This window comes from Pelobates fuscus, chromosome 8, assembly GCF_036172605.1.
Source record: "Pelobates fuscus isolate aPelFus1 chromosome 8, aPelFus1.pri, whole genome shotgun sequence".
NCBI lineage: Eukaryota > Metazoa > Chordata > Amphibia > Anura > Pelobatidae > Pelobates > Pelobates fuscus.
Window position 1 is genome coordinate 146,203,376 of NC_086324.1, and position 15,846 is coordinate 146,219,221.

The 15,846-nt window shown below is 41.4% G+C and overlaps 1 protein-coding gene across 1 annotated transcript in view; it reads right to left on the reverse strand.

Annotated features, from left to right (window-relative positions):
- Nucleotides 1–6,274: 6,274 nt before the first annotated feature.
- C8H7orf50 (chromosome 8 C7orf50 homolog) overlaps nucleotides 6,275–15,846 on the reverse strand; it is a 213,467-nt gene continuing 203,895 nt past the window's right edge. Inside the window, exon 6 of the mRNA XM_063430407.1 lies at nucleotides 6,275–7,418. Within this exon, the coding sequence (XP_063286477.1) occupies nucleotides 7,236–7,418 (183 nt within the window). The 3' untranslated portion in view covers nucleotides 6,275–7,235. The remainder of the gene's footprint in view (nucleotides 7,419–15,846) is intronic.

The following is a 15,846-nucleotide window of genomic DNA, read 5'->3' on the forward strand; positions in this document are numbered from 1 at the left end:
ATGTGTTTACGGACGTGGGATCGTTAAAGACAATGATCTGTCTGAGTGGTGGTGATGGTAGTGGATTCTCTGGCCTGAGAAAGGCATAAAAGGCAATGTGCATGGCTGGTAATGGCCGACTTGGTAGTATAATTGAATGGTTGTAGATCTAATAGGTCCAATAAGGATGAAAAGTTGTATGGCTATTGGTAATCTCTGAGAGGAACGTGGGGGAACGGATTCCTGAAAACCTCTGAGTAAATTCTTGTCTGGTATGATAGCATGAAGTTATGGTAGTTTTGGCCATAGGTTATCCTGTGTTGTTGAATGCCTGTAAAATATATAATTAATGGTGTGTTAGATAGTTTAAGGTGGCAAAAAGAAGCAAAACCTAGGAGAAATGTTATGACACAGGTTGAACTATGTCGTGTTCCAATGAGATTCTTTATGCCAGGTGAAAAGCTGTGTTATGCGTTCTACAAGTATGGGACGAAAGTGCTAGGTGGGATAGTGCATGCTATGCTGCATGAATATGTCTAATCCATGATTTTGTCTCTGGAACGAAAGAGTGGCCGTGACTGTATGGGCGGCTGAAGGAAGCGTATGATGAACATGCCTGGAATATAAATGAGACAATTGTCGGCAGGGATGTATACCCCCGCCTGGTACATGAAAGTAAAAGAAATGTGATAAGTTGCCAACCAAGTGAGTTCCCCAGAAATATCATGACCTTATGGATGAGTAGTGGTGTTTGTTGATGATATGACATGTGCTTAGTTGTCTGAGTAACAACGGATTGATGACCCTGACCATGATTGACCCCATGCCACAGCAGCTGCTACAATGGGGTAGATCCCCCAAAGGGGCTGAGGTGGTGGAAAAATTTCCAAACCTGGATGCCATGGCTAACAGCTCCAAAGTAACGGTTCCCAGTAGATTGCTGCCAAACCCATGGTAGACGCCGCGTTTGACCATCTGGTTGGAGAAGTGTCAGACAATCCTGAAAGGAACATGCTTTTACCATGCCAAGTGGTTAAGAAATTCCCCCCCATGTGCAGGTCTGCTGTTGCTGGTGTGTCTAGGGACATCCTCTGATCGTCATGTTGGAAGTGTGGAAAAAAGGGGAAAGTACTCTGGATGTGAAAGTGTGGTCTTGTGGTATGATTGGCATGGCAAAATGAAGGAACCTGGAAGGGATTGTAGTTTCTTGCAGTTGTAAGTACTAAGCAGGAGGTAGTGATTGATGTAGTTGAGAATGTTCCCTATTTGTCTTGTGGTAACTTGCATGTATGGATGCCGACTCAAGTCGTATGCCCAGTAATGTGATGATAGTGTCTGGGCCTTATGTTTCTTATGGGGTACTGGGACGCCCAAGTGGTCAACCAGACTAAGCTGCCATGAGGCTTCTAGTGAAAAATATGTTATCTTTGATCAACAAGAAGTCTTCTAGATAGTGTATGACTGTAAGGCCTCTGGATAGGTTATCATAACCAGCACAGAGTATCTGCGAATATCGATAGTAGGCTAATCTGTAGCCCGAAAGTTGAGCGGGGAAAGGATTGCCCATTTTATGCAATGTAAGTGCCAGTGTGTAGGGTAGATGGTAGCCGTTTACTGCGTTGATGATATTGGTCTTACTTAACCAAGCTTCAACCCATGCTTGAGTGATAGCTGTAAAGGTAGATCAATGGTGTTGTATAGTAAGGAAACTCCTCGGAGGGTATGAGGAAGTTGAGACTTGGGGTAGCGGAGGTGTGTGGTGCCAATAAGTCTATGGTTAGTCTTTGTTTAAGGGAAGATTTCCTTGTGACAATACCAATGTGTTTGGTGCCATGCTGTAAATGGTGGAGATTGGAAGATCCCTCTGCAAATCTTGGCTATGAGTGTGTTTACAGCCAATGGTTCTGTTGTGCTGACTGTAAGTGAGGGCATGCAATATTCCTTGAAGTTGTATTTATGATACCTGTAAGGGAGCCCTTTGAAGCTCCAGAGCTTTAGTAAATCTACTACAAGTCTGGAAGGTTGCTGAGTCAGGAGTGTTGAAAATGCATTGGTGTGTACAGATGGTGAGTAGGTTATTTGTAAGTTGTATTGGGACACATGGTTTGTCATGTTCCCTGAACCATTTGAACATATATGCAACAGTCTATATGCAATGCAACTACTCATATCAATTGTCTCTGGTAGTTCAGAGGTGCTGGTACCTAGAGCCTGAGAGTGCTTGTCCATTTGTTTGGGACAAAATCCCTTCTGTATGGGTACCTGCACAAATAAACATCTCTACATATTCCAAATGCCAACCCAACCAAGGGATGGTCAGTTCCTGATTTACCTGAAATCCCTGGATCTGACCATCACAGATACATCATCATACATATATATGCCTTGCTTCCCCAATGTGCTGGGATCACACGTGCAGGGTTAACATCTTGTGTGTCATAAGAACTGATTGTACCAGGTAACAGAGTTTCGGTTGGTGCTGGTTGTACAGTAGCGTGAGGCCCAGCCTTGTGAGGGCTGTGGTGACCGATTCAAGATTGCCAGTCTGTCATAAGCCGGGGTGCTAGGAAGAGGTGATTCTTTACCATCTTTTTGAGAAATACTTAAATAACAATAAAGATTGCAATTATTATTTGTACCCAGGGGTCTTGTACTGGCTTGCTAACTAAGCCGTAAGCGAAACGATTAGGCGTGGTGTTTTTTGGTGACTGGTGAGGCCCTGCTAGTTGCCAAGTGTCTTGAGAGGCTCTATCTATGCTTGGCGCGAGGGGATTTTGTGTGGCCACCGAACGTTGTGGCAGGATGTTGGCCTCTCGGTGACAGTAACCAGAAAATAGGAAGGGGAGTGACAGGTGAGGCCCTCTCTATGATACAATGCGAGGCGGCTAACTCACGAGTGGCCCGAGGGGTGTATGCCTCCGAGTGTGAGGCAGGGTGTTGGCCTCGCGGGACCACTAACCGAAGCATTATGCAGAGAAAAAAGGGGGTAATACCTATTGGGCCCTAGAACCCTAATTGCCAGTACACTATTACTATTCCAGGGAAGGTAAGAGATGGATAACTACGTGAGCAGTTGTATGTACCTGGTAGTATGGTATTGAACCTGACAATCCGTATAGGTTTTTAGTAGTAACTGTAACCTGAATGGATAAAACCGTATGGCATAAGGAAATATGGCATAGACCAAGCTTATCTTAATACGTACAGTATATGTGAAAAGTAAAGTGCCGTGATGTGTAAATATTAAACACCGTAGCCATTCTGGTTAAATATGTATCTTAACCCATTAAGTGCCGTATGTACAAGTGAAAAAGTGGTCTGTCCCAACCTTGTATGTTGTATGTCCCCTTTCTAGGGGAAAGTCTGTTGTGTGAGCAGCGTGCTGTGAATAATGTATGTGAACTATATTACCAGTTACGTATATACAGATGCGTCTGCTACTGTGTAATAATATATGTATTTATACCAGATGTTTGATATAGTACTTGCTATGTGAATTTTTGTATGTCTTATTGAATGGTAGGGGTCAGTGAACATGGTGTTGCAAAATGCAAGTGCACTGGAGATCTGCCGAGTGCCCTATAGGTGGCAGTGTAGTTGGATACTGATTGGTATGTGAAATGTTGTTTGTCTGTTGACCTATAGGTGTCAGTGTTTTGGTGTTTGTAAAACCCCATGAAAATTGTCAATGTACTTGACAGACCTGTAGGTGGCAGTGTTGATAGAACCACTGTTGGTCTTGATGTGAAATGTAAATTATTGTGAATTAAACCTGAAGTTGAGCCCGTGCTGGAGTTTAATTTATGGTTATGTTTAAAACAATCTTATGTGTAATTTATATTGGCTGGTAAATTGTATATGACATGTGAAGACAGTTTTGCTGTTGACCAGTAGGGGCCAGAAATGCTGATTGTATGGTAAAAAATACCCTTTAATCCTACCGTTTGTCAGTATAAAAGCGAAAATGCTGTAGTTAGTTTGTTTTCTTATGAAGTGAAATAAAGTCTGAGAAGCCTGCAGTATACCGATTGACCGGTAGGGGTCACCATGTAGGCGAAAATGCCATGGTTCGTTGGTTTGTACATGAAATGCAATAATGTCTGAGAAGCCTGTAGTACACCGAATGACCAGTAGGGGTCAGTGTGTAGGCGCAAATGAAGTGGTTCGTTGGTTTGTACATGAAATGCAATAATGTCTGAGAAGCCTGTAGTACACTGAATGACCGGTAGGGGTCAGTGTGTAGGTGAAAATGCAGTGGTTTATTGTTTTGTACATGAAAAGCAAAAACGTCTAAGAAGCCTGCAGTACACCAAATGACTGATAGGGGTCAGTGTGTAGGTGAAAAATGCAGTGGTTTGTTGGTTTGTACATGAAATGCAATAATGTCTGAGAAGCCTGTAGTACACAGAATGACCAGTAGGGGTCAGTGTGTAGGCGCAAGTGCAGTGGTTTGTTGGTTTGTACATGAAATGCGATAATGCCTTAGAAGCCTGTAGTACACCGAATGACCGGTAGGGGACAGTGTGTAGGTGAGAAATGCGGTGGTTCGTTGGTTTGTACATGAAATGCAATAATGTCTGAGAAGCCTGTAGTACACCCAAAGATAATTTGTTTAAACCCCGGTAGGGGGTTTAAACGAATTATATGCATGAACATGCAATGGTTTTAGAACAGACTTAGACAAAATGCAGCCGTAAAGTGAGGACCTGACCCGTGCATGGTGCCGTGGGACTGATGCCTGGCGTAACGGGTAGGTCGACTTACGGTTTGTGAGTCACTTGGACATCATCCACAGCGATGGATTGAAGAAAGAAGGTGGTAGGCCGGAAAAGCCTGTGGCTGGATTCCTGACACAGCTCTGCTTAGAAAACCTCATGGAGTAATCAGGTAAAATGGCGTCTGGATGACCCGGAAGTAGAAATCATTCTGATGCTGACCTCAAGCGATGAGTCAGGTAAGGGGTGTCCCTTATATAAGGGAGTGAATTAATTTAAGCCCCTCCCACAAATACAGGCCAAACGGCCTTAAATACATACGACTTTGCATGTGAATACGCACTGAATACATGTGAATTCCGTCTGAATACCGGAAATGATCGCATAAGGAAATGAACGGTGCATTCCATGCTGGAACACATCCCACCGCCAGCTGATCGGAGGTCTGAAATCAGGAGCCATATATAAACGGAAAAGCTACAATGTCCCAGATCCCTGAGGAAGTTACATTTTCAGATAAAACGCATTGGATGCTGATAATTTGGGACTTTTTATTCCATATTTGTCATTTTAATATACTTGTTTCCTGGCTTTTGTTCCTGCTTACACCTACCTGTTAACTTCAGATCCAGGTGGAGATATGCTCGAATCAAGTGCATTCTTTACTATAAAAAGTGTTGTTTATTTACGTCATCACACTATTGGCTCCTTTTTTCATGATTTACAGTCATAAACTGAAGTACACGCTGAAGGAACCTTACCCCTCTCAGGGGAGACAAGCCTGCATTTGTTTACATCTTGAGTGCTCTCACTTCCCCCCTCCTTCACCTATATCATCAGGTGGTATTGATCTGTTTACTCATATTGTGGAGCTTATTATGTCTTATACGGTGTATAAGTGTGTGTTTTTGTTTATCACGAACCCTGTGACCCCAGCCATCCCATGTGATGTGATGTAGTTTTAAGATCACATGTACAGTTGGCAAGCAGTATCTAAGACCATTAGTCATAAAATGGTTAATTATTATTTAGTGGCTTATTAATAAATACACAAAACCAGGAATCTGATTATTTTGTACAAACTGGATTTAATATTAAATAAAATTGATCAAAAGAAAACCTCCCGATAGTATAAAATGGTTTCATTTCATAGTGGTACACATATACAGCAAGCTATTAAAAACTGTACACATCTTGATGACACAAAACAAAAGAGTTTCCTGGAAAAAAAAACAACTTTGTATGGAATTTAGTGAACTGAGCATAGAATGAAATAAAGGCACATACACTTTAACCCCTTAAGGACACATGACATGTGTGACATGTCATGATTCCCTTTTATTCCAGAAGTTTGGTCCTTAAGGATGCTGATGCAAGACTCGGTGGCCAAGGACTCCAGGCAACATATCCACTTCAAACAGTTGAACAATTGACATGCCGTTTAGTAGAGATGATTGGTTCCCCTCAGTCTGGCCCTCATTAGCGATACCCCCATTCACGATATAGCGAAAGTGGGGTTATGCTCTGCAACACACCATAACAATTCATACGGGGGATTGCTGTCAGTAATAGGTATCAGTTGAAGTGGTCATGGGTACTAGTTTGCCTTTATCTATAAATGGAGTTGGGTATATCTAAAGTTTTTGAGATAAAGTTCTCAGAGTTCAGCAATCAACAACATCAATTACGTATTGGATAGAAAACAATATGCAGATATTGTTTTGTTTAGATAAGAAAATAAGACCTGGTGATGACACAGAGGGGCTACAAGGATGGTAAAATAATTAGGGATTGCTTTTCCTATAGAATTCTACTTCATTTACTTTGTGACAACCTGTTAACATAGAACTTGTCAAACAAACAATCAAGGAGCAGCCATCTTGCTTGCTCACATGACTCCAAAAGAAGTTGATAACATGATTGTGCACTGAAAGCTTTGTTGGCAATAAAGGTAAAGTTTCAACAAAGCGAAACGAAGCAATAATGAGGAAAATTTGTAACGGAGGAGCAAAGATCACGAAAAACAATTAAATATGTCGGTTAAATGCTCTCTCTTAGAAATTGCTCAGGTTCACTTTGATAAATAGGGTTCTTACTTTTGTCTTTATGCAGGGTGATCACATAACACACAGAGGTCATCGTAGTAAAAAAAATATCTACGGCCAAGTTGGAGGTTGTATATCATTAGAGGGGTAAGTAGATGTGAAGACAGAATACAGAAATTGCAATGAACAAATTACAATTTCTACAGTTTCGCAAGGAAGGCTTGATAATGAAGGACTGCTTCTTATAGCACGTTGGGAGATTTGATAGACTTTGTATACTATTACAACAAAGGCTTTAGTTTTGAAATCTGAAAGCAAGTTTAGGATTCTAGAGAGACCACAGTTATAAATTCAATAATGATCTACAGCAGCCTAACATATCTTTGGTTGGTTAACGAAGGTGGGAGTTGTTCTTTAGCGGTGGTAGCTGTTGTTTGCCAGATATTTACGGTGGAAAGTCCTTTTGTCCAATGTAGATTGTGGAATGTGGAGAACTCTAAGACAGAAGCTGTAGAACTTCTCGAATTCTTGACATCTTTTGCACGTCGGCCTCTGCCTTTGCCTCACTCTTGTCATATTCCTTCATTAAGTCCTCAGCTTGTTTGACAGTAGTATCACGGGCGCTGCCTTTAAGACCTTCCAGGTACTCTAGGAGAATAGGGAAGTAATCATCTGAAATCTACAGGATGGAGAGAAAAGAAAAATGAAAGTGAATAAATATATCAGAAATGACAATACAGAAATACCTATACAATACACAGATTTGGTAGACAACAGATAGAGTTGAGTAAAATAATCAGAAATAACACACAGAGCTGAGCACAACAAAGAGATACTCATAACTATCCCACATAGACAGGATTACACAGAGCGTCAATACAGAGACCCCCCCGCCCCCCAACAGTGCATGTCTCTGTATAATACACCATCTCTCTCTCTCTGTCTATCTTCCTAGCCCTCGCTTAATGGTCTCATCTTCAGTAGAGCTCCTGCTAGGATAACTTTAGATTTCTATTAAATATTGCTGCTGTTGTGAAACATGTCAGCTACTCCATTAAGTCTCAGCACACAATTTGCATGCACATGGTTAAGTCATCACGATACTGATAGACTCCAACCATTTCAGCTACTCCTAGCTTACTATTGTTCTCAGCACAAGGGGTTAAAGCAGCAGGATACTGAAAGACCCCTTATTACCTTTGTAGCTGGCAATATAATTAATCTCCAGTGGTAACATAGACCAAGATGTAACTGCAATAGTTAACACAAGCAACAAACATTACATATTAAAATCAGAATCCGTCCTCAGAGTCACAGCCCCAGTCCTGCGGTTTAAAGCTTCAAAACTTTTCAACTAGCCACAGCATGAGTGTCTCAGGTCTCCGCTGTAGAGTTGCTGAGCTTTAAAGAATATGATGGGTATGTGCAGTATGAATTGTTAAGTACCATGTTGTCTGTCAGAAATGTCCTCCTCCCCTTGTTACCCCTGGGCTCTCCTGGCTTTATATAATAATTATATATTGAGTAAATACCCTTGCTTAATCAGCCCTTAGGCAATCACTCACGCTATTGGGGGAGAGAAAGAGATAACATTTTGCACTAACAATTGGCATGGACAGAAACTGTGCTCTCTCTCTCTGTTGCATCCAATATATCTTCTTACTTCTCTCTCCTGTAGGCACTGTGACCCCACCACCTGGTGCTATCAGCCAATAATGGTTTCTGAATAGAGAGGTCAATAGCCTCTGCTGCCTGAATTGCAACTCAATGGAAATTCCTTCTTAACCCCTTAAGGACCAAACGTCTGGAATAAAAGGGAATCATGACATGCCACACATGTCATGTGTCCTTAAGGGGTTAAAGGACACATGCTACATGCCAAATCAAAAAAGCTTCTCCAAACAGCTACCAATGAGGGTGAGGGACCCTGCAGAACTGAAACCTTTTACAGAGTTAAAGTGGCATTATTATTTTTTTGTATACTGCCTTCCTCTTTATAAAAAAAAGAATTTTATGTTTTCTAAATACATTTTTAGCCACATAAAACTGGTGGGGCGCTGCCTCAAGGGTTCCTATGGATGAACCCCCATTGTTGGAGAATATGGTATATGACAATATCAAAAACATTTATTGGTCAATTCCATTTTGTGAATTAGCCTACGAGTGTATTTTCATATGTCTGCCACTAGATGTCGCTGTAGCTAAAGGTTTATGGTGATTACAGGAAAAACATTCCAGCATGCTTTTAGCACAGGTTTAAAAAAAGCAGTGAGTTAAATCACAGATTTCAAAATTAACTTATTTTTAAGCACGTGAGTTAACACAAATGGACCAATGTCTGTGTATGGCAAATCTGTTGGTTCTTTTGGTAAATCCTAGTCCAATTATATTAATATCACTAAGTCATACTGTCACCCCATCCACAATTGTTGTTGCCCGAGTAGTTTTCAAAATAAATACATTTCTCAAATACAATTGGAGTACTGGATGATTCTTTTTTCTATAACTACTTTTTAATTTGCGGTAAAGGTCACCAGCGCGCTCCCACTGGCAATGTGAGCACAAGATACAATTGGCTGGTGGGCTGCAATTTCCAGGGGAAGAAGAAGAGACACGTTTGCAGCTTTGCTATTATTCCTGTAGCACAACTGAGCTCTCCCGTGACTCTCAATATTCATATAATAATAGAACACTGAGTGAAGGGTGGACAGGAACGTAACAGAACTTCATCTCTCCGTCTCTGTCCCCCATACTTTATCTGGAACAGCACTCAGGAGGCTGGAGACAGACTGCATTAAGGGTTGCTTACACTAAAAGAGGTTTGGGTGGCAAGCGGCGAAAATGGGGGAAGGGTAACTAAATGAGGGGTTGTACATGAAATGGAAAGTGTATATACACACACCACTCATAGAATATCACACTGCCACGCCACGCCAACAAACTCCAACATTCACACACAATGACATGATACAGGGTGTAGGAAGGTTTGCTTTAAGTGAGATGCTTGATGATGTAAATGCCTGGCCTATTTTAGAACAAGTTTGGCCCATCTGCCAACTATACTTATAACAAATATCCTTTTGCCCAATGTATATATTAAAGGGACAATCCAAATAACATATCCACTGCAGGCCACTGGCACCCTCCCAGTCTGTGTAGTGAAACAATTTGCGAATGCCTGGTCGCCCCCCTACCCTGCAGCCTTGAAGCTTCATGCACAAAGCTAGCCCGGCAATGCAGAGAGCCACTCATTGGCTCACTCAGCTGACTCTTTCGGCCAATGAGCCAGCCATGACCTGCAGGACTTAGCTCCTTGCAGGATCTTCTGGGCTCCAGATGAGGAGGCGATGGGCAGTCTCCTGTTAACTTATCAAGCTGTTAACCACTAGTGTTTGAATGGCCAGGATTTCACTAAAAATTCCAAGTGAATTTTAAATCATAGGTCAAAATAGCTACCTTAAATTAATGGGTTGTTTTTTTTTGTTTTGTTTTTTAAAGTGCTCCCATCACTTGCACTAATTCCAGTTCTTCTGCCATGTTCAAACTGCCAAAAAAGGTTCCTTGTAGACAGGAACCATTATCACATTGTGCTATTAATCTAACTTCCAATAATTATGCACAGACTACACATTTTACTCTACGTCTTAGATTGTGAGTTTATTTGACCTGGGTTCTTTCTCTTCACCGCTCTGTCAATACTAGTTTTGTATTCTCCATGTAGAAGAGTAAAGCACCACAGAATATAAATGCTGATAATAATAACAACAGTCTACGGTAATTTCTCCATCGAGGTATCAACTTGTGGAACTCTTCTGCCACCTGCAGACCGGAAAATGTACCCAAGACAGACAAGAACTGCACAGAAAATGAAGGGACTCTTCAAACTCAAGTTATATGAACCAGGTGTGCAGAAAAGACGTCATTTCTCTTTTGGCTCTAAGCTAATTCCTAGACAGCTGCAAGGAACATCTGTTGCACTGTGTGGGATGATACGGTAGCTTGAGCTAATGAAATACAAAAACAGCCAGGCGTAAAAAGCCATCCCATGACATTAAAGTGTAAGTCTTCAAAAGATTTTATTTATAGCTAGCCACAGATTGGCATCAGTGGCTTCTGCAATGCTTGCCAAGCTCTGAGCTGTCTGAGGACGAGCTAATTTATTGACTGTAATTGTGCGATGCGTCTGTCCAGTGTTACAGAGAATCACCCAGTTATCTAACATATGCCTTTAATTAGGGGCCTGACTACAATTATGTGCCTCAGTTCCAAAAAACATAATCCCATCAGAAAACATCATGAAGAAACATGATGAAAAGGTTTATTCACAAAACACTAATCTGAGAAATGAATCTTAAAGAAAATGCCCAAAAAGGGAAACTAGAAAAACTGACACAAATTGTAAGTAAAATTATGCTATTTTGTCTTAAATATTTAATTTTTCCCAATGTAATACTATTTAGTGTTTAATCCCCTTACTTTGACTTAAGCAACGAAATTGTTTAGCCAATCCCCTCTAGCACCTGTATAATCTAGACCAGATATAGGCAACCTTTGGCACTCCAGATGTTTCAAGCTACATCCCCAATAATGCTCTTACACCCATAATTTTTCACTACACCTCGCATCATGGGAGGTGTAGTCAAAAACATTTGGAGTGCTGAAGGTTGTCTATGCCTGATCTAGACCAAGCATGCGGCCCACAATGAACATCCTTGCGGCCCAGCCAATCAGGGGCACAATAATCACTTGTCAGACTGACAAGTGATTTTTGCTGCCGCCTCGACCTGCTCTTCCAGGCAGCGTGCAGCTCCATAAGGGAACCACACGCACCATACATTAGGAGGGGGAGCGCCTTCCCCTCCCGTTCTGCGTAAGAGCCCCGGGTCTCAAGTGACTACCCAGCACTGAATCTGTCAGTGTGCCGCTGGAGAGTGAAAGGCTCCTGTCAGGTAAAATGGAAGGGCAGAGAAGAGCCGGGGCTACCTTCACCTCAGGCATCAGCTCTGTGACGGTACAGCTGCCTACAAATAGGGATGGAATGGAAGGGGGGGGGGGGGGGGGGTTGGATGTGGAGACACATGGATGGAATGTGTAGGGAGGGAGACATGGGGGGAGAGATATGAAATGGATGGGGGCAAGGGAGATATGAATGGAAGGGGAGAGGGAGATATGGATGATATGGGTAGGGAGGCAGACATGGGGGGGGGAGACACATGAAAGGAAGGAGGAGAAGATATGAATGGAAGGGGGGACGGAGATATGGATGGGGAGAGAGACATGGATGGCATGGGTAGGGAGGAAGATATGGGGAGGGAGATGTGGGGAGGAGTTATGAGGGGAAGGGAGGCATGAATGGAAGAGGGGAGATGGAGACATGGATGGAAGGGGGAAGAGGGAGACATGGATGTAAGCGGAGTGTGCCTGGAGATTGCAGAGGGGAGCGGAGCTGACAGTTTCGCTACCTACCTGGCTGAGACTGCAGAGGGACTGAGGGAGCGAGCGGAGCGAACACTTCAGACAGTGGCATTACTACTGAGAGAGTAAGTAACAAGGTGAAGCTTTCAAGTAAATTATTTATATGTACCCAGGATTACATATTGTTTGCACGAGAATGATACAAGTAATTTTAGTTTGTGTTTTTTTGTGGCCCACATAAACTTATAAACTTTATTTTGGCCTTGCTAGCTTTTGAGTTTGACATGCTTGACCTAGACACATACATTAGATGGTATCTCAATCTGATGCACAAACTGCCTGTGGACACTGAAGACAACTATTGTTCTGACATTTTGGCCAACAACAACTTTAACCCACTTGGATCTAAAATTGAAGCCTTTGAAGTAAGCAGGAAGCTACTTGAATGGTCTGACTGAAAGCCCTAAGCCCTCTTTAGTAGTCCTTGGCATGGACAGCCTGCTGGTAAAATGATCCTCTAACCTCCACACAGTAACCCACCGAGTCAAAGTCAGAACACAGACTATCAGAGCTGGTCACAAAAGTGAGAATTCAAATGGAGTTTCAAACGTAAGGGCAACGTAGCTGCCTTGGAAGCACAGCTGACTTAGAGACTTTATCCAGATCAGCTATTATAACCGTGACTTTGAAATTCACTTTAAATTCTCACTTCAGTGAATAACCTTGCATTTCTTAAATTATTTACAATGATAACTAGTCATTACTCCCAGCATCCAGTAAGTAACTGTCCTGGTCATTCTACTACTCACAAAAATAACCTGGTATGTATCCCCTTAGAGAGATATATATAGATAATTTAGACATGTATTTTTTTATTGCTGGAAGACAAATAAATGTATTGCAGCAGCTGGAGACAGGCATGTAACACACATCATCCTCAGTTCATTAAAACCTGACCCCAATCCTCACCCTAGCTCTACGAGTGCGCGTAATATGAATATAGCCGAGAAGCATGCATAAGGAGAATCAGTGTCATGCAATCTCCACATCCCCTCAGTGCATTATTGTTTTACTGTTATGTATCTTTTATTTCAATGAGTATTGGCATTTGTTAATGTAGGGCTGTGTGTGTATTGATAGATAGAACGGTACGTATGATCATACGCTGTGAATCCCCATTATTGTCAGGTGTAAAAAAAAATCAAACTGATTACATATTGCGAGTTTTGAACTCGGGTTGAGTGAGCGAGTGAGCGCGCTGGATATTGTTTGATGTTCACACACACAGTCACCCTTAACTTTCCTGACATTTTCAGACAAAGTGCCAGTTTTTCAAGCTGTTTGACTGATGACCAAGGCAAATACTGACAGTAACAGTAAGATAATTAGTACAACATAGAACATAAAATAAGGAAATTTTTTATACTTCGTGCAATATCTAAACTGCACGTCTCAGACTTCTAACAGAACACATTATCAAAATTAAATTTACTTTGTGCGACCATGTAATTAAAAAATGGAATTTGTGAATGCAATTCACTTATCATTATCAGGTTGTGTATGCATCATATAAAGATCTACCAGCTATTTAAAGATGCCATACAGCTGGAAGCGTACAGAATCATGGAATGAATGGATTCAAACAGGGGTAATTAAATATTATCTACCTATTCATAATGTGCATCTGTAAGTATGGGTCTGTGTCCCAAAGTGACACTCAGCATGAAGTATCGAATAAAGAGCAGCATTCATGGATGGAAATAAAAATAAATTCAATTAACAGAGTAGATCACAAGGACCCCCTAATGGCCAACAGGGAGCACTAAGCTCCTTCCTATCCTGCTGACATAATGAGTGGTGAAGGGGAGACTAAACCAAAATGTGGGCCTCATATTAATGAAAGGGGGTGCTCCAAGAACTCTCCTGCACCCCTAAACAAACAACAGACATCTAATAAACTACATGTAATTATTGGAGGAGGGTGTCATGGTCCCATAATAACCATCAGGAAACACTTTTCTACTCCTCTAATCAAATGATATTTTTAAAATAACATAGGAATGGTTGACAGCTGTGGATATCGAGAAATTTAGGGGGCTTGGATCAACGGCATCAAGACCGCACTGACAGATGCCATGGAGACACTGATTATGGCGCTCCTCTAGCATGTAAGCTCATTGAGCAGGGCCCTCAACCCCCTCTGTTCCTGTACGTCCAGTGGTCTGATCTCAATTATGTGTCTGTTAGTCCACCCATTGTACAGCGCTACGGAATTTGTTGGAGCTATATAAATAATAAAATAATAATAATAATAATAATAATACGTATGGCCAGATCAGTGGGCACTGCTTGAGGGCTCTAGATGCAGCTGGTGGAACGGACTTAATCTTAGGACTGCCGTGTTTTCACGGAGTGAATACCAAAGCATGGGAGTTGGATGATAGATGTAGGAGCCTGAGAGCTTTACATTCATTGTTCATTTTGATTTTCTTTAGCATCATGTTTAAGGAGTCATTTCAATATTCAGGAGAATCCAGGCTAATGGCCTAAATCTTACCTTACCCTATGGTATATTGTTCCACACTATTTCTACTATTCAATAATAACTAGATGGCAACGCATGCAGACTTATTTTATCGAGCTAAGTTATTGCTAATTTTGTCTCCTCTCTCCTTTATAAAATGAGACTGTCTCCCTGTATGCATATTTAATGCATATCAATGGTTTTCAACATTTATTATATTGTCTATTTTGTGTGACAAGCAATTGCCCTAATAAAAAATGATTGAAAATAAATATTTATATTTCAGTTCTGTTATGACTATTTTATGTATTGTTTTATTAAAAAAGAAATCTTCCCATGCTCACAAACACTTGGTGGGGGCATGGGATTTTCTGGCCTTTTGTTGTCAGAGGGCCACCCTTGGCCCCGAATGCCAGAGAAGACTGGATATTTATTAGACACAGCAAGGAAGTTGGCGGTACGGTTACCATTGTGTTGGTGTATAGTCTTGGTATTGTACTTGAAAAGAAGGGGATGTTGTGCTATTAGCTCCAAGGGGCTGAGCACCAATTTAACACCGTTTCAAAGGTGGGCAAGGTCCATAAACGCAAAAGATGGCAGCCACCCCTTGACACTGTACATAAGTAATACCTGCCACACATTGGGTGAAAGGTTAGAGAGGAGCTTGGAGCTCCCCTTCTGGCTGTTTAGAGCGACTGCAACACTGCCACAAATTCAACCCCTCACTCTTGACCCAATGGGTATGGCATAAAGAAGGGTGGTCAAAACTCTGGTTTTAGTTGGTTGACATGATGCCTGTTTATTATACTTTGCCAGTTATAGGCTCCCTCTTTATAGTTTCATTCTACAGTCTACAAAGTCTAAAAGGTGGTAATTTGGAATATATTAACCCTTTTTGATTCTTTACAGAGAAATTCATCTTATTTTACAGCAAAATTAAACTGCATTTGTGTTTAGTTAATAGCGGAGTTAGTTTTTTTTTCTTCTATTTAATCCAAATCAGCTGGAAAAGTGTGGCCAATGTGGCCTTAATGAATAACTCAAGTGGACAAATCCCTATTATTTTTGAATACTCATGACATCAAAAGCAAAACTTCAGGCCGTCATTCCATGACAGGTTCAATGTTTTTGTTGCCATAGCAGTAAACTAAATAAAGTTGGGAAATAA